We start from the raw sequence: 18,966 nt of genomic DNA, 5'->3' as shown, positions 1-18,966 counted from the left end.
ATCTCCACTGTTCTGAACTCTTATTTGGCTGGCTGTCCCACGTGCACTTAAATTCAAGAGTGTCCAACCATAAGTGTGACCTCTGCTACCTCTGAAACCTTTTGCTCTGCTTTGAAGGTGTGACACCACAGCCTGCAGCGCATCTCAAAGCAGACCAGGGGAGTCAGCTTTACATCTGTGTCTAACAAAGGACAGCGCCCTTCACCCTGACGTTGTTTTCCCCAGGCATATTCCTCTTGCCCTCGTTGCACACTTCGTCATTTCTTCCCTGGATTCCTTCAGCCTGATTTGTCGGCTTACAGCCCATTCATTATCTGCTCGAAACTGGAATCTTGTTCCACTTTCTCTCTGAAAGACTCCAGTGGGTCCTGAGAATAAAGTCTGTGCTTTGTTTAAATAGGCTTTGCTGAGGTACAGCTGGCTTGTAGTCAGTAAAATCTACTGCAGTCAAGCTAGAGAGCATCTCCATCATCATAAAAGGTCCCTCACACCCCTCGGCAGTCAGCCTCCTCCTTAGTGCAGTCATTCGCATCTGGATTCTGTCACGGAACACTTCAGAGTGTATGCATCCGGATCTCATTCCTCTCCTCCCTTTTTTCTGAATAGTGTTCTATCGTAGAACTCTGTATCACATGTTATTTATCCATTCAACGTTTTTTAAATCATTTTATCGGGGGCTCGTACAACTCATCACAATCCATCCATTGTGTCAAGCACATTTGCACATTTGTTGCCGTCATCATTCTCAACACATTTGCTTTCTACTTGAGCCCTCCATTCAACAGTTTTGATGGGCATTTGTGCTGTCTTAATTTTGGCTCTCATAGAGAGTTCTGCTTTGAGTGCATTTATGCAAGCCTGTATATGTATGTTTTCATTTTGCTTGATGGATAAGTAGGAGTAGAATTGTTAGGTTGTGTGGTAAATTTGTGTGTAACTTCTTTAAGAAAAAACAACAACAGCCAAGCTGTTTCCAAAGTTGCTGGGCCATTTCACGTCCGCACCCACGGTGTTTGGGCATATGAGAGTGCTCAGTTCTCCACTCAAGGGGTACAAACCCCTCTGGTCCAGCTGGTCTCCCTCGGGGTGGTTGGCTGGGCCGTGTGAGGTCTTTTGAGTCTTAGAAGCTAGCATCTGCATTGTTGTTCCGCCGTGCTCATTGTCAAGTGGTAGTGACTGCCTTAACCTGTTTCCTAAAAACGTGAGAGTAACTAAGTGTATGATTCCTGTTTCTATTAAATGAAAACACACGGGCACAGAGGCAAAAGTAACCTGTGGCACTACGAGAGGGTCCTTATGGGTTAGACGTGACTCAGTGGTGCTATAGGTGAGAAGCGGAGGTGGCATCGGGGTGCTAGAAGACAGTCTGCATATGATCTAGATGCGGTTAGATAAATGCACGGGTGGATCCAACACAAAACAAAACAAACTCACGGCTGCCGAGGCGATGCAGCCTCACGGTGACCCTGTGGGACGGCACAACTGCCCCTGTGAGTTTCTGAGACTGACTCTGTAACGGGAGTGGAAAGCCCTGTCTTCCTTCCAAAGAGAGGTCGGTGGTTTTGAACTGCAGACCTTGCAGGTTGCCGCCCAGTTCCTTGGATAGATGGACAGATTTGTGAAATTCATTGAAAATATTTAGGTTTTGAGTTATAAAACCCAAATAGAAAGTTAAAAGTCACCTCTGTAGATAATCATCAGTTGATTAAGCCAGAAAACAATATACTTTTATCCAAAAACAAAAACCAGTTGCTGTGGGATTGATTCTGACTTGTGGTGACCCGGTGTGGTGGGGTAGAATTATTTCATTGGCTGTCCGTCCATTGTTTGTTTTTATACAAGGCCCCTCGGGGTAGGCTCAAGTTTTAACATTGTATGTATCAATCCATGTAGAAGGATGTGCTTAGAAAAAAGTTAGCATTGTGGTTTTTTTGCATGTGCTTTTTTAAGGGGTCTCCTTATAGAGATACCCACTGCTTGGAGTCAGTTCTGAGTCAGCTTACTGATTATCAGCTCAGTGTCTTACTGACTGCCACCCGAGCGCCTTTCTGTTTTAGAGATCAAATTGAACAGTTTTATTGACGTAATTCACATATCAGACAATTCAGTGGTTTAAAGATGTTTTTCAAAGTTGTGTAGTCATCACCACAATCAATTTTAGAACATTTTCTTCATTCTTATACTCATTATTAGTTCCCCCAAGGGCTCCTTTCTTCATGAAGATAGATGTGAGAAATTTTCCTCAAATAGCACTAGGAATAATTTGGATACACTTGAATTTTTCTGAGTCCTATTAGGGACCCTTCTCGAGTATAGACCCTACATCAATGCAGTGCATGTACAGTTCACTGACTCCAATTACACTGTGGTTGTGCATTCATTCTCACCCATGGAGACTTCAGGGAGTATTTTGGTTATGGTTTAAAAATGATCTCAGGCTCTAGTTTGGGGATTCAGCCATTCTCGGTGACTGTAGACATCAGGTAGGTTTTGTTTTTGGCTTTGTAGCTCTGTGCTTTGGGTGAGAGTTTACACATGCTTTCTTTAGGTAACACTAATTACCATACACACACACACACACACACACACACACGTGTTTACCATTTCCATTTGTCCTTTTTTCTGTCTCCTCCTTCCTTCTGAGCTTCACCCTGGCCAAATGCTGCCCTTTTGTCCTGTTTGCTTGGACGGTCTAATAGCTGTGTGCTCCCTTGTATTGCTGCTCACCGTAGAGGCCTGTGTTGTTTGACTGAGAGCTGAGCTGCAGGGGTGAGTTCAGTTCCACTCTTAAAGGGTGTCCGAGGACCACAGCCTTGGGGGTTCCACCAGGCTTTGTCAGTCCAGTGAGTGTGGGCTTTTTTTATTACCTTGAATTTGGTTTCACATTTACCCCCTGCAGTCTCCAGGATCATCTATTGTGATCCCTCCCTGACCTGTCAGCACTGGTAGCTAGGCACCATCTAGTTCTTCTGGTCTCCTGGTCATTGAGACGGGTGTGTTAGTCTGGGTACTTTAGAGAAACAAATCTACAGAAACTCATGTGAAAGAGAGAGTTTTACATAAAGGTTAAGTGCACATCAAGAAAACATCCCAACCCAGTGCTGACCAAGCCCACAAGTCCAACATTAACCCATATGTCCGGCACAATCCACAAGGTCCTCCTCCATCTCACAAAACAGACGCAATGACACTGACTGCAGGAGAAAAGCCAAGTGAGTGAATGTGTAAGCATCTCAGCACTGGCAGGGGTCTCCACACGGCTGCTCCAACACCCAGGGCTGCATCGGGGTAGGTCCGTGTGGCTTCTCCTTGGGGATGTCTTGCAGGAAGGCAGCCTTGCAAGCTGAAGCAGGGAACTGCTAAGGCAGCTGCACCCTGGTCCAACCATCAGAAAGCAAGAGACCCGAAAGGCTCACGGAGCCATTTATCCCTCTGTCCTTCAATTAACTCCACGTGTTTATTAGCCAGGTTGGCACAAAACACTAACTACCTCAGACGGGTTCACATGATCCCTCGGACTAATTGTGTCTTTAATTTTCTTCACTCTCCTTTGCTCTAGACAGGGAGAGACCAGTGGTTAGTTGCACTTTTGGAGGAGCCCTAGTGTCATGGTGGTTACTAGTTGGACTGTTAACCACCTGGTCAGCAGTTTGAAACCACCCACTGCTCTGAGGGAGAGAAAGACGAGGCTTTCTAACTCCTGTGAAGAGCTAGCAGTCTCTGAAACCCACAGGGCAATTCTACCCTGCCCTACTGTGTCATTATGAGTCAGAATGGATTCGATGACTGAGTTTGGTTTTTACTATTTAAATCAAAGAATTATGTCTGGTTATAACATTATAACCAGTCTTAAAGCTTTGGTATGAATACTGGTAAATTGCAAATGCTGAGAAAAATGACATTGTGTTGTTTGCGTTAGTAGCTAGCTAGATCAGTAACTAAGGATAAGGTAGAACAGTTTGCCTAATCTTTAATAGATGCTGAATAAGATGTTTCCCCGCCCACTTTCCTTTCTCTTTTAGTTCCCTTGGTCATGAAGACCCAAGAAGTCCCTTCAAAAATTCTTTTTACAAAATTATTAAATAAGATCCGAAGCCAAAAATCTCTCTGGACAATACAATCTGTGTCTGAGGATGAAAGTGAAATGATTACAGCTACTAGTGAAGCCCGGAGCACAGCACCAACGGTGGAGTCAGGAACGGTGACCAGTGAGGAGCTCGCGCTGCCCCCTGGGCAGCAACCAGGTGATTCTCTCCAGGAGCTTCACGGGTAGCGCCCGGCCCCATCTCAAGACTGCTTAAAATGTGCTCTTTTCTGAAGAATCAAAGAATAAGACCCACAATCTCTGACAAGTCCTAAAATGTCTAGTGGCTCCCTTTCTGGACTACTTTCTGTGTGTTATTGTTCATGTATATACTTACTAATTCTAAGGAGCCCTGGTGCTACTGTCAGGTCAGTGGTTGAAACCCACCCGCTGCGCTGCGGGAGAAAGATGAGGCATTTGCTCCCGTAACAGTTTGCAGCCTCAAACACCCTGTGTAGGGTCGAGATGGGTCCAAATTGACTGGATGGCCGTGGTTCTTCGGGTTTTGAGTATAAATTCTGTCGTGATTGATGTACCGAAATCACTTTCCTATTGTCAAGACTTTAAACTATTTCAGCTTTTCTTGCCATTCTTGTGCTGCGGTAAGCGTCCTTTTTCTGAGGTCTCTGGCGGCATCTTTCATCATTTCCTTAAAGGAGTGAATTCCTGGATCAACAAATAAGAAGGTGGCAATGACTTTTACATTGTGTTGAATTCACATGCTACCAGATACTTGTCTTTATTAAATTAAAAGAACATTTCTTTTGTAAATAAGTAACCTATTAAATATATTTGGTTTCAGAAGTTACAGAGATTAAGCCAACCCTATCTCCTTGTTTGAGTTATTTACAAGTATCTGGTAATTGGGATAATGTAACTAATTTCTTTTTTTTTTTTTTTTTTTTGCTTAAAGTTTTATCTCAAATTCAAAGATATATGAATTTGTGAGGAAGTCTTGCTACCAGGCTTCTAAAATGAGTCTAAAATTGTATTTGGAACTTGGTTTTTGTTCTAAGAATAATAGGGAACCTTGAAATATTTTCACTTGGCTTCTTGGGACCATCCTTAATTGGTTTACCCCCCTCCCTGATTTTCTTCTCATGGGTTTCTTTGCCCTTCATCTTTGTTGCTACCCCTACAAGCATCGCTCCGAGCTCGTTCCTCATAGCTCCTCTTTCTGTGTCAGCGCCCCAATTCCGTCTCCTCGGATGTCACAATGTTACATTCCCAAACATGCATTTCTAGGCTGGATGGTTAGAGAAAGAAGAAACAGCAAAGTAGTTAAAAGAGGAGTGGCCAGAAAAGTAAGAGACTTTGGTGTTGCAAGCTCAGAAGTGGACCAGGAGGTCTTTCACATTTAATCCATAACCTATGTGGGGGGTTTTCACAAAATCAAGGAAAATGAAATTTTTAAAATTATGAAAATTTCCCACTCCATTTTTGAAGCCCTTCTATATTATTAGACTTTCTCCAGCTCAAATTGTTTTATTCTCCTCACTCCTGACTGTACCCCATACACATTGAATGGGCTGCATTTTTTTAATCCTTCAGGGATCTTTATACTTGCTGATCTTTATGGAAAGACAGTCTTTACCTAGCTGATTCAGAGGTCTGCTTAAATGCCATTTCTTCAGAGAGCACGCATCTGACCCACCAGTCTAAATCAGAGTTCATTATTACTGTGGCCCTCTTTCAGCAGGGAGGTTGGTTGTGCTATCACTCTGTAGCATAACTCCTTTTTGCCCCTTTTAGAGTACTTGACGTAATTTCTAATTTCATAACTTGCTGGGGCATTTATACAATATTTCTGCTCCTCACTCAACACTGTAAAACTTCCTCTGCTGCCTTTCTTGGTTTCCTCAGTGTCCCCAGCATCGAGCCCATAAGTGAATGGCTGAATAATGGAAGCAATTGCTGACTGCTCCAAGAGGGTCCAAGTAAATTGCTTTGACTTCTCTGATCTGGTTCTATACACAACCAAAAAATACAGTCCTTTGCTTTTTCTTTTCCTTTCCTCTTGTGTTTGAAACCCTATGGACTTAGCGTTTTTATCAGCTTTCCTCTACACGGTGCTTTTATTTATACTTTGTCAATCTGTTTTCTTGGACTGACTGGGCTTGAGTTTAATAATAGGGGCTCATCAGGAAAGTGGCTGTATCTAAGTACAACATTGAGGTGGACCAGAATTGAATTGTTACTCTAAATGCCAAATTTGGTTTTACTATTTTTTTAGAGCTAAGCTTGACAATAATTAAAAATTTAAAAACAAAAAAACCAAAGTCCCTGCCATTGAGTCCCAGCTGATTCATAGCAACCCTGTAGGGTGGGTTAGAAATGCCCGTGTGGGTTTAGGAGATTGTAATTCTTCAGGGGACTAGAGAGTCCCGCCCTTGTCCCAAGGACCAGGTAGTGGTTTTAAACTATTAACCTTGCAGTTAGCAGCACAACTCAAGCCACTCGGCCACCAGGATTCCTTTGACAATGACATTATGTTCATAATAACAATGGTATCTTTTGCAGTTGAAAGTGATACACTAACAATTGAGTCTGGACCACTTAGCACTGAAGATAAGACACTTTCATGTACCACAGACACCGAAAAGCAACAAGGTATTAAGCTTGCTTGGTTTTTGTGTCTTTTTTTATCTAATAAAATGACATGTCATCAATCAAAGGAAAAAGGCATTATGGTGGTGTTCTAACTTATTAAAACTCATTTTTGTTTGGGAATTCTCTTAGAAGTAAATGAGACTCAGCCTCTCACAACGGTAGTTCAGAATTCAGTTCTCCTTCATCCTCAAGAAGAAGCAGCCAGAATTAGAATGTCAGCAAGGCAGAAACAGGTAATTTGAAATTTTAGTTTTAAAAGTTTCCTTCTCCCCTTACTTACACTAATTTTGTCCGACCAATGAAATGTGTTATGCATGACTACTTTTGATGCCATCTCTTCTACAGTGTCTTTAAAAATAGCAGAAGCACTTCGTTCTTTGCTAGTACAATTGACTTTATCTTTCCTGCATTCTACCTTTTTATACTTGAACTGTGTGTGCATTCTAACCGATTTGTGGCAGCAGCATCTCTGACAGATAGAACTGTGGACCAGACTATCGGTGGATAATTTGTTTTCACAAAGAGATTGCCAGACCTTTCCTCGAGGCATCTCTAGGTGGACTCAAACTGCTTACTCTCCCGTTAGCAGCTAGGCAAATTAACCGGTTTCCCTCGCAGAAACATTTTACCTATAAAATGTATAAAGACACTGCACTCACGCTCTCATGCTCTCTCTCTGTAGATAGATAGATAGATAGATAGATAGATAGATAGATAGATAGATAGATAGATAGATAGATAGATACACACACATAAATATGTAATTTTAGTTGAGTTTGGTTTCTGGTGAAATGCTTTCTTTATACATTGCAAATGCTCAGAAATTTGTAGAATAAATGGGTGCTATTGTAATGTTAGACAGCTCATTTACTTACTGCTATTGAGTCAATGCCAACTCAAAGTGACCAGCCTTTCTCCCGAGGAGCAGCTGGTGTTTCAAACTGCTGACCTTCCAGATGAAAACCCAATGTGTAACCACTACACCACCAGGGCCCCTGCAGTTTGAGACAGCTAGATCTTCTACAATTCCTTTAAAATACATTTTTTTAAAAATTAAACCTTATTCCTATCATTCTTGTCTCTCTTTTAGGCATTGTAATGAAACGAACCTAGCAAACAAAACATTTGCTGTGCCTGTCAGTTTAAGTGTACGATCCAGTGACGTGCCTTGCGTCCCCTGTAACAAACGACGCACAGCATTGTCCATTTCCAACTTTTCTCATCACCTCCAATAGAAATGGTTGCCTTACCTGCTTTAAATTTTTAAAAACTTAAACAATTCCTAATGATATTTAAGCCCACGGGTTAATTATTAAGCCAGTCAGTTTTTAGCCATAGTTAGTTTTTGAAAATATCCTGGGTAGTGGAAATTCCTTCAGCCTTTATTTCTTCTCAGATAAATGCTCTCTGGTTAACACTCTAGAGCGCAGGGGCTGGCAAACTCTGGCTCTTGAGCCATCTGTGCTGTTCTTTTGGTCCAAACATGTAACTCTGAAGTAAAATTGAAAATGAAAATAGAACTGTCTATTTTATTTAAAGGATATTATTCAGATAATGGTGATTTCATTTGTTTGTAAAAATATTTATGACTCTGGAATAATTTTTAAATCTTTCTGAGTGACGGGATTGGCTTTTCCATCTCAAAAGTTTGCCGACCTGAGTTATCCGAATATAGAAATTGGTAATGTGCTTGTTTTTTCTTCCTGTCTCTTGCTTCCTTCCTTTGGCGATGGCCATAGCAGAGCGAAAAATCCCCACTTCTTGTATTCTTGGTGATTAAAAACTTTTTTGCTTTTTAATGTGATGAATAAATTTTATGTGAGTGAATTTCTTGTGACTTTTTAGTAGAGTTTATTTCACTGGTAGTGTTTCTGTCACCTAGATAATAGAGATAGAAGAACAGAAGCAAAAGCAGTTGGAATTACTGGAGCAAATCGAACAACAGAAGTTAAAATTAGAAGCTGACTGCTTCAAGGCCCAGCTGGAAGAAGAAAGGAGGAGAAAAGCTCCACAGTCCACGGTAGGATGCAGGAAGGCTCATCTTGCGTAGATATAGCATTTCGAAAGGAAATTCGTCTTTTTTCCCTCCCCTTTTAGTGTATGTGTAAGTATGTACCCATATGACTTTCAACTTTCAGTTTCTCTGGGGTACCAGTATCTATGACCGTGATTTACATATATAATGCATATGCTGTGTCTGTCAATTTGGCACTCAGGGAGAACAATGGGTTGCTTCCTTTCTTAAAACTATAATGTAAGGTGACCAGACGTCCCACTTTTTGCGGGACAGTCCCAATTTTTAGCAATTTTCCCCGCATCCCGCAGCATTTTTTAAAAGTTCCGATTTTTGGAAAGAATGCATGACAAGCTAGGGTATACGGTTTTCGGCTGCCATGTGGCTATTTTGCCAGGATGTGAGTTTTATCGATGGTGTCCCGCTTTACCAATGTTAAAATCTGGTCACCTTACTATAATGAGAAGTGCCAGGGGGCGTTGTTTATGTTTTTCATGAAAGAGAAAATTGAATTGAAAATTCAAATTTCCGAACTTGAGTTTATCTAAGATACAGTAGTATTTGTTTCTGAGTTTGTGTGTTCATGGTTGGTGGTGTCTTTTCTTAGGTGAATGCTGCTCCCGAACCGGGCGCCACGATTTCCGATGAAGACAGTCACAGGCAGATGATTCATAACTATCAGCACCAGCTTTTAGAGCAGAGCAGGTACTCAAACGCCAAACCACACCCATCATCACAAAGGGGTTCTCACTCGTTGCGGCAACCCTGGGGTACACTTTCTGTGTGATTGCATGTGGCTGCGTATCAGGATGCATTATTTCGTGTCGAGGAGGATCTGATTGGGCTTCCCTTAGAACTACAGCTAATAGGTTTCTCATGGCAACGTGAGAGTCATTCCTTTGGCTGTGATTGTAACCATATTACCATGATTGTGCCCAACCCTAGATTGCTGTTTGTTATATTTAATGTATAGACACTTGAGGATAAAGGACTTCGGGGGGTTGTTGTTTTTTCATCATAAAAGAACAATGTTTGTTTGATTTTTGTTAGATTACACAGACAGTCTATTGAAGCTGCCCGCAAACAATTACATGATTATCAGACTGTGCTAAAAGAAAGGTACCTGTCTGTGTCAACTCCATCAACCATACCTGATTCCGCACCACCTCAGAAGGCTGAAAGGCCCACTCTCATATCAGAACATCGGGATCAAGGTCAGAGACCCAAGCTGAGTCCTAGCAAATTGCATCCCGTACAGATATCCCAGTTAGAACAAAGTCATTATCAAGTGCCAAGAGAGAAGCATTTTTCTCAAAGACAGGCAGAAATGGTGGAAACATTCGGAGCATCAAATGTTTTAGCCAGACAATGTGTGGAACCACAAGAACATCTAAGGCTGTTCCCACATGCTGAAACACAGCAGAGACCTTATACATCAGTGCCAATTTCGAGGGCTTTGTCACCTTATAGGCCCGTAATATTGCAGAATGCTAGAGAAATACCTAGGGCAGCGGCGCTTCAAAGTGTAGACTCTCAGCAGATACTCCCCGATCCCAGTCCAGGTGTGTCTTCTAAGCTGACCGAGGCCTCTTCATTTCTGCCTCTGGTTGCTGAGCGCTCTTTCTGTTCTCTGCCTGCTAAAGAAGAACACGACAGAGCCCAGGAGCACCTTGCAACCAAGAGCGAAAGTGTGTTTTCCTTAGGCCACTCTATAGTCAGCCAGACACAGGACAGGCCCTTGCTCTCCTCAGAACATCTGACAGCCCAGCGAGGCAATGTGAAGGCTCTCCAAGAACAGCTGGACCTACAAAAGGAAGTTCATCAAGCAAGACAGGAGTCTCAGGAGCAGTTCCTTCTGCACAAGCAGAAAGAACTGGAAGAGCAACTTGACATCTCGCTGTTTGTTCCGTCGGTAGCTCCGCGTTCATTTCTTTCACTCCCTTCTGCCAAAGCCGAATTAGGGCAAATCCATGAATCTTCTTTATCCAAGAAAGACACTGCAGTGTGCGCAGGCCATCCTGTGTTCCCGCAAATTCAGGAGAGGCCTTTGAATTTTTCACTGTCTGATTTATCCCAGCAAGATAAAATTAAACTTCTCCATGGACAGCTGAATGTCCAAAGGGACGTGCTTCAGGCTAGACGAGAAGCTCAGGAAGTATTATGTGTACAGAAACAGAGGGAATGGGATGAAAGTGTATCTTCTGAGCAGGCTGTTGACTCCTCTACCACCCCATCTCTGCTGGCTCAGCGCACATTCCCATCATTGTCCTCTTTAGAAACTAGAGCTGGAAAAGGCCAGCGGCAGTACTTATCAAAGAGTGAGGAAGGAGTCTTCTCAAGCCAGTCTGAAATGCCAGCCTCTCAAGACCAGTCTTCTCATTTCCTACGTGGGTTCCTACCTCAGCAGGATTGTTTTAAGCTCCTTCAAGGACAGCTGACTGTGCAGAGGGATGCTCTTCAGGCTAGGCATGAAACCCAGACCGACGTACTTGTACACAGAGAGAGTAATTTGGAGGTCAGTGCTTCTGGGCAGATGAGTCCTTTGTTCTCAACCATCGTTGCTCAAAATTCGGTTGCTTCACAAGCTTCTGCCAAACCTGTACCTAGAAGAATTCAGAACCTTTCTTTATCTGAAGCGAGTCAAATTCCTTCAAATCATATGGTAATCCCAACATTTCAAGATAAATCTCTTCCAGGTTTTCCACAGCATAAGCTAGGACAACACGAAAATGTGACAACACTGCATGAACAATCTCACATGCAAAGGGGCATACAAGGTACTAACCAAGCAGTTTGGGATTTTGTGCGTAAACACGGTGAAATGGACAAAAGGTTTTCTGCTGAACCGGTGGGCCCTTCTTCATCCCTATTCCAGATAGCTGAATTGGAAAGATCCCGAGAATTCATGTCACTCAAAAATGACAGTTCATTTTCCTTAAGCCATTCTGTGATCCCAGCATTTCAGGAAAGACCTTTGAGATGTTCACAACAGACACCCCTAAAAGATCATTTCGAAGGACGCCAAGAGTGGCTGGACATGGAGAACAGGACTCTTCAGTTTGGCCAGAAAGCTCAAGAAAATCAATCATCCGAGCAAGCTGTGTCTTCTTCTTTCTTATCCCAGGCCGGAACTTCTTTGCCTCCTGCTGGTACAGTCCAGGAACCAGTCTTGATCGAGAGTGACAGTGAAATTGTGTCAAGCCATTTTCAGGTCCCACAATTGCAGGATAGACTTTTGAGGATATCACAACTGATCCAGCCTCAACAAGAGAACTTGAAGTCACTTCAAGAGCAGTTAGCGACACAGAGGCAATCTATTGTCCAGTCTAGACCGGATACCCAGGAACAATTACATTTACATCAGCAGAGTGGGTGGAAGGAAAAAATATCTCCTGAACTGGCTGGTGCCACATCTTTTGTACCCTCAGTAGCACAGCATTCATTTGCTTCAGCGCCTCTCACTGAATTGAAGAGAATCCAACAATCTTACCCACCTAAGACTGAGAATGCAACCTCCTCAAGTCTTTCTGAGATAGCAAGATTGCCCGAGCAGCTTTTGGATTTATCAAAGCCTGTTTTACCTCAACAAAATAACTTGATTACACCTCAAGAACAACTAGGTGCACTGCCATATGCTCTTCCTCCTGGCGAGAACACTCAGGTTTTGCCCAGGCCATGTAGACCCGAGGAAAAGAGACCTGGTGAGCACTCTATCCTGCCTCACTACGGTGATTTGACAGCACTTCAAAAGCAGCTCAGTGTACAAAGGAGAACCATTCGATCTGCACAGGAAGTCCAAGAACAATTGCTTTCACAAAGACTAAGTCAGTTAGAGAAGAGGGTATCATCTGAGCAGGTCAATGCCTCTTCATTGTTACCCCAGGTGGCCCTACCTGTTGACGCTGAAAGAACCCGAGAGTTTTTTCCAGTGAAAAGTAGCAACACCATTCCCTCAAATGATCCCGAGGTTCCAGAAACCCTTGTGAGTCTCATGAGTTTACCCTGGTCTGGTCTGCCTCAACAAGATAATTTGATAGCACTTCAAGAACAATTGGACTTGGAAAGAGAAATGAAGTGTTCTAGTGAGAAAACCCAGGAAGAAATGCTTTTAAACAAACAAAGCAAGCTGAGCAAAAGTGACTCTTGTGAGCACACTCTCTTCTCTCTGACTCTGCCCAAAGAGCTGGAGCCGTCGTTTATCCCACTGCCTTTTGCTGAAGCCAAATCTAAAAGAATATGTGAAAGGGAGTCCTCCAGCAACGAACAGAAAGCGCCCTCGAGCAATTTTATGACCCCTGAATTACAGTCTACTTTGAGGTTTTCACAGCCTCTCTTAGCTCAACAAGATAATGTGGGACTTCAGAAGCAGTTGAATCTACAAAGAAAAGCACTTCATTATAGCCAAAAAGCCCAAAAAGAATTGCTTGTCCATCGACAAACAGCACTGCAGCAACAGATACAGAAACATCAAGAGACCTTGAAGGATTTCTTTAAAGACAATCAGGTACGTTTTAAACTTGAATATAAGAGAAGTGAACAGAAATTAGTTAAATATTAGTTTCAGAACTAGGTCTAGGAACAAAATTTTTGGCTTTTTAAAAAATGTATTGTGGTAAAGCTGTGACACAAAGACTGGCCATTTTAACCATTTTAAACCATGTGTTCAATGATATTAATTACATTGATAGTTCTGCAGCCCTCTCTTTTATCTCGTTTCTGTATCATTTTTATTACCCCGAACAGGTACTAGAGAAGCTAAGTTTTAGGTCCAGGTGCTTTTTAATCAGCAGGGGAAGTTGCAGTAGTGTGATTGGTAGAACTATTTATTTGGTTTTGGTTCTAATTTAAAGAACAGTGGTATAAAGCTAATGAAGAATTCTTCAAATGTTCCTTCATCCTGTTTTCTCCTCTTACCGCTTGCTTTTTCAGACAAGCAAGCCTCCTCTAGAAGATGACTTAAAAGGCCAGAAGATGGAGCAGCTCCGAGGGTGGTTTCCTTGTCTCCAAGACCTAGCCAGAGACCATCCGGAAGGTGGTAATCACGCACATAGGAATGGCTCTGGTGGCCATGAACTGCTTTCAGAAGTTACCGCTGCCACGCCAAGTGGTAAGACCGTTTGTCATATAGGATTGTCATCTTTCTCTTGCTTTTTCATTGCTTTTGTCCCTGTACATTGTTGACTAAAGAGAAGTGTATGCCATGGTAATAATTTTTTTTAATTGTGTCTAACATTGTCTGCCTTGATAGGTGAACATCTGAACAAAGAATTGGGTAGGAGATCCTCAAAGCCACCTCTAGCAAAAGTTCAATGTGGATTAGACTTGCACCAGCATGAACTCAGTGCAATACAGGAAGTGGAATCACCAGGAAGTGCCAGAGCTTCCATACTAAGTAAATAGAAGGGTTGACAAAACCTCATTTTTCAGCATGCTTGTTGTTGTTAAAAGAGAAGCTAAGTAATCACTAAAGAAACAATAATGGTTTGTGTAAAACAGTGTTTACAATTTAGATGTAAGAAAATGGTTGCATTAGGTTGCTAGCTTGTTTTCCCAATGAGGTAAACCAACTTGCTGGATGCAGACTCACTGTCCATCGAGGCAGTTCCAACCCTATCGGAGAGGGTAGAACTGCCTGCGGGTTTCCAGGATTGTAAATCTTCACAGAATAAAGTCTTGTCTTTCTCCCCTGAAGCAGCTGGAGGTGTTAAACAGCAGCCCAATTTGTGACCACTACACCACCTGGGCTCCTTTAGAGGCTACAGATGCACCTATTTCCTGTGTATATGACAGAGGTCCTTAGGATACATTCCCCAGAGAAGATCGAAGAAGACAGTTTTCCCAAAGCCACTCTGTAGAGTTATTCTGACTCAGAGACCCCAGAGGATAGAGTAGAATTGCTTGATAGTGTTTCTGAGGCTGTCAGTCTTTATGGAAGCACACTGCCTCATCTTTTTCTCATAGAGTGGCTGAGGGTTTGAAGTTCCAGCTCTTTGGTTAGCAGACCAACACTTAATCCACTGTACTACCCACCCATTGCCATCAAGCGGATTCTGACTCGTTGTGACTCTATAGAGGACAGAGAGGGTTTCCAAGGCTGTAAACCTTTGCTGGAGCAGACAACCTCGTCATTCTTCCGAAGAGCAGGTGGTGGTTTTGAAATGCAGACCTTGGGGTTAGCAGCCGGTGCGACCGCTGTGCCTTGTAGAGATGGTAGTAAACACAACAAGAAGAAACACTGCTCTGCTTTTATTACACTTCTTCCTGTTCATTTCTGCAGAATGACAGCACGGTTACTATAGTAACAGCAACTTTTTCTTCTAACTCTTCTGGGGTTTGTTTGTTCCCCCCTTTTCATAGCATCTGGCTTTTGTTCCTTGAATATAAAACATTACGTATCTCCTTTGGATATTTGTGTTTAGTTTTTAAGTTTGCTTTGGTCCCATGCATTTTTGCTGTTGGTCTGAGGTTTTCCTGTTGACTCTGTATGACATTTAGTAAGTTTCTCACTATTGCCTTGTGTACTGAGTGGCATGCAAAAAAAGGCAAGGTGGAAGTTCAGTGTGTGATTAGGTATAATTTACTATTGGACTTCGCTGAAGAAGTTGGCTTTTCATTGGGGTCTTTGGATTTAATGTCTGTAGTTCTTTTACCTGAAGCAATGTATAGTTCAATTTACTCGAAAGGTGACCCTCCAAGCTTGATACAGGCTGGCTCTTGGTAGCATGGAGCCGGACCTGGGGGGTCTGGAGATCTCACTGTTGATGCAGCCTTTCTTTGAATACCTTTAATTTGCTTGGACCAGCCTGCCACTCCCTGTAAGCCTTACCTCCTTTCTTTGCCTGATAGGCCTCAGTTCAAAGTATCAGATTTGATTTCTCCCCAGGATAAGGCTTCTCTGCTCAGCGCCTGGCCCTGCAGAACCGGCTTGGAGGGGTGGAGAGGCGCCTGACTGCCACAAGTAGTTTCTTTTCTTTTTTTTTTAGGCTTTTCTTTTTCTGTCGTTGGTGGGTTTTTTTTAAATCATTTTATTAGGGGCTCGTATAACTCTTATCACAATCCATACATACATCAAGCGCATTTGTGTAATTCATTGCCCTCATCATTCTCAAAACATTTCCTCTGTGTAAAGCGCATTTGTACATTCATTGCCCTCATCATTCTCAGAACATTTCCTCTCCACTTAAGCCCCCGGCATTAGGTCCTCACAAGTAGTTTCTTTGAAGCATTTTTCCCCATTCTTGTTCCATGGTTCACATTTACCTTTTCTTTTTATAATACCTGGTACCTTTTAGTCCAAGTGTTTCTGGGGTTTTGCACAACAAACCGGCTTTCAGGTTTTTTCATATCTCCCACCCCTTTGCTTGTTTTTATGTTTGTATCCAGAGAAGTGTAAGATCTTAAATATTCATTTCAGTAACGTGTCACAAAGTGAGCCACACCCATGGACCCACCTCCAGGTGCGAACTGCCACACTAGAGCACCTCACAGACCCCTGCTGGTTCTCTCCCGTCTTCCCAGAATAAAGCCTCTTGCCAATTTCTTAACCAAGGACAGCATAGTTACTAGAATTACACAGGTCAGTTCGGGTGGCATACAAATTGGGCTGCTACTTGCAAGGCCAGCAGTTTGACAGAACCAGCCACTCTGTGTGAGAAAGATGTTTTCCAGTATCATAAAGATTTACAATTTTGGAAACCCACCAGGACAATTACACTTGTCCCACAGAGTCTCTGGGAGTGGAATTGACTCGATGGCAGTGAGTTTAGGGTTTTTTTTAAGCATATGTTTTGAATGCTTATTATTCCAAATAATGCCATCAATGGTTAGTAAGTTCCCCCAGCACTTTTCCTGTGCTAAGTCAACTTTGCTGTGTAGTCTAGTGTTAGAAAGCCGAGGTGTCATTAAAAAAGAAGACTGTCTGTATGAGCATCATCTTCTTTTAAAGAGATGTTCAGACCAAATTGATGATGGTCCGACACGACCCAAGAATTGGGGGGCAGAGAGTGGAAGTTGATGCAGAAGGAATAATTTAGGAATGGAGGGTGAGGGTGGTGCTTCAACCTGAATGTAGCACAGCCCCTGAATTGTTCGTGTAGAAACGGTTTAATTGAGATCATATTCTGGTTTGTACGTTTTCTTTCTTCTTTTTTTTTCAAAAACCCTGTCAGTCAAGGAGCTGGCTGACTTTCACAATTCGGTTTGTACATTTTCAACAGCAAAAATAAGTGTCATTTAACAATTCTTCTGAAAACTGAAGTAAAATAATATGAAGGTATGAGTGAAAGACAAGCCAATTATTACTCTCTTGCTACACACATCAGAAGGTCTTTACAATCTTGTTTTCTTTTGGTTTTCTTTGTAAGGAAATACTTTTATAGTCATGATTTCCCAGATGTGAGGAAAACCAATGGCCATTCCATAACAAAATGTAAATGTTTCCATCATACAGAGTTTATAGGTTCATGACATGGTCTCCTTAGAACAATGGTTCTCAACCTGTGGCTCGCGACCCCTTTGTGGGGTTTGAACAACCCTTTCACAGGGGTCGCCCGATTCATGACAGTAGCAAAATTACAATTATGAAGTAGCAACGAAAATAATTTTACGGTTGGGGAGGTCCCCCCAACATGAGGAGCTGTATTAGAGGGTCACGGCATCAGGGAGGTTGAGAACCACTGCTTTAGAAACTGGACGTTCACAAAACAATTCAACGTTTAAAGTTGGCAAGTCATTTTACACAAATGCTGAATTCATTTGGTTATTTGGCCACCTTAGTATACATACTTCTTATCTATAATCTGAATTGCCATTTCAGTTTTGACTAATTCTACATTGGAGTGGTTACAACTCATTGGGCTGCTACCAGAAGTTCAGCAGATCAAAACCATCAGCTCCTAAGGAGAAAGATAAGGCTCTCTGCTCGCATTAAAAAGCGACAGCCTCAGAAACCCTCAGCGATAGTTCTACTCGCCATACAGCGGCGTCCCTGTGAATTAGAACCCACTCAATGGCACTGAGTTTGTTGGAGTTTTTTTGCAGGGCTGAGAATTAAGTGGAAATCTAATGAGGTGATTTTTTTTTCCTTCCCAGGTAAAAGAGATTTCTGTCATCAAGACAGAGATCTCCTGAGAGTGTCCATAAGCCGAGAACACAGTTTACTTGATAGCTCTGCGGACCTTCACTCTCTTGGTCATCATCTACCAGGTACCCACAAGAATGTCTCCAGGGATGACTCTGATGAAGCGGGTGAGAGATCAGTGAATGGAAAATGAGATTGCTGTGCACAAGGGTACATACAAAAAGATAACATGATTTGATATACCACTGCATGGTAAATGAGCTCAAGGATTATTGGTAGGGGAACATTCATGGTGGCACCCATGCTGTGCACCTCTATGCCAGAAGTTTTTCCGTGCCAGGGGTCCTGATTTTCTGAGAAAGGTATGGTAGGCTAAACCTATGCAGTTGATAACATAAATGAGAAGAATAATTCTTGTTTGTATAGAAACCTATCTGAAAGGAGAATCTCTATTCTTACAGGTTTACTTTTGAGCGAGCTTTAAGTCATATTTTATACACTCGTGTTTTAGAGGGTTTTTTTTTAATCAGTGGCATGTGTTATTTTTATATAAGGTTGAGTGAAGGAAATGTAGCTTTTTTAGAAAGTAGGATTTCATTTTGAATGGTTGAATAAGTACTAGGAGAAAATACATAGGACTGAGTTTTGTTTTGTTTTTAATTATGTGCAACTTTTTATAGTTCACTGTGGAGTCGTTGTTAACATTGCGACATTCGCGACACAGACCAGTGTGTGCGGTATCTGAAAGGAACACATTAAGTAATCAGACATTCAGAAGTGCTTTTAAGCTCTTAAAATTCTTCACGATTAGATATACAAGAAAATACTACAAAATATAAATTCAATCCCTAATGATTAATGTTGGCAGGACTTAAAGTGAATTCTACTCAGAACAGTGCTTGTCAGCAAACAAAACTTAAATATAGGATAAAAGAGCTATCTTTTATAATAATTACATAATTTAGTACATATATAAAATATAAACAAATTTGACATACTTATTTTTAGTCTGATGAGCACTCAAATAACAAATGCTAAAATGGCCAAAGTATGCTGAGGAGCTTCACCATTAATGATTCTAGCTCACTAGTTCAGGCTGGACATTCGTCCTCCGGAGAACGTGTCTGTACTGTGTTCTGTGAGGTGTCTGAGCCCTAGCGGAGAAGGCCGAGCCCTAGC

At 42.1% G+C, this 18,966-nt stretch overlaps 1 protein-coding gene across 5 annotated transcripts in view; it reads left to right on the top strand.

Annotated features, from left to right (window-relative positions):
- Positions 1–18,966, top strand: part of CEP295 (centrosomal protein 295) — a 45,981-nt gene that overhangs the window by 17,130 nt on the left and 9,885 nt on the right. For 4 of the 5 annotated variants that reach the window (XM_045293174.1, XM_045293175.1, XM_045293177.1 and 1 more), the window contains 9 exons: positions 4,023–4,244; positions 6,605–6,694; positions 6,824–6,927; positions 8,577–8,714; positions 9,316–9,413; positions 9,759–13,212; positions 13,638–13,815; positions 13,957–14,100; positions 17,799–17,954. In XM_045293174.1, coding sequence (XP_045149109.1) covers positions 4,023–4,244; positions 6,605–6,694; positions 6,824–6,927; positions 8,577–8,714; positions 9,316–9,413; positions 9,759–13,212; positions 13,638–13,815; positions 13,957–14,100; positions 17,799–17,954 — 4,584 coding nt within the window. The remainder of the gene's footprint in view (positions 1–4,022; positions 4,245–6,604; positions 6,695–6,823; positions 6,928–8,576; positions 8,715–9,315; positions 9,414–9,758; positions 13,213–13,637; positions 13,816–13,956; positions 14,101–17,798; positions 17,955–18,966) is intronic. The other variant, XM_045293176.1, reaches the window with a different exon arrangement.

The sequence above is a fragment of the Echinops telfairi genome, unplaced genomic scaffold (genome assembly GCF_000313985.2).
Source record: "Echinops telfairi isolate 266 unplaced genomic scaffold, ASM31398v2 ScPeMD7_1713;HRSCAF=2227, whole genome shotgun sequence".
NCBI lineage: Eukaryota > Metazoa > Chordata > Mammalia > Afrosoricida > Tenrecidae > Echinops > Echinops telfairi.
Note: the sequence above shows the minus strand (reverse complement) of the source record. Positions and strands in the feature narration are given on the sequence as shown.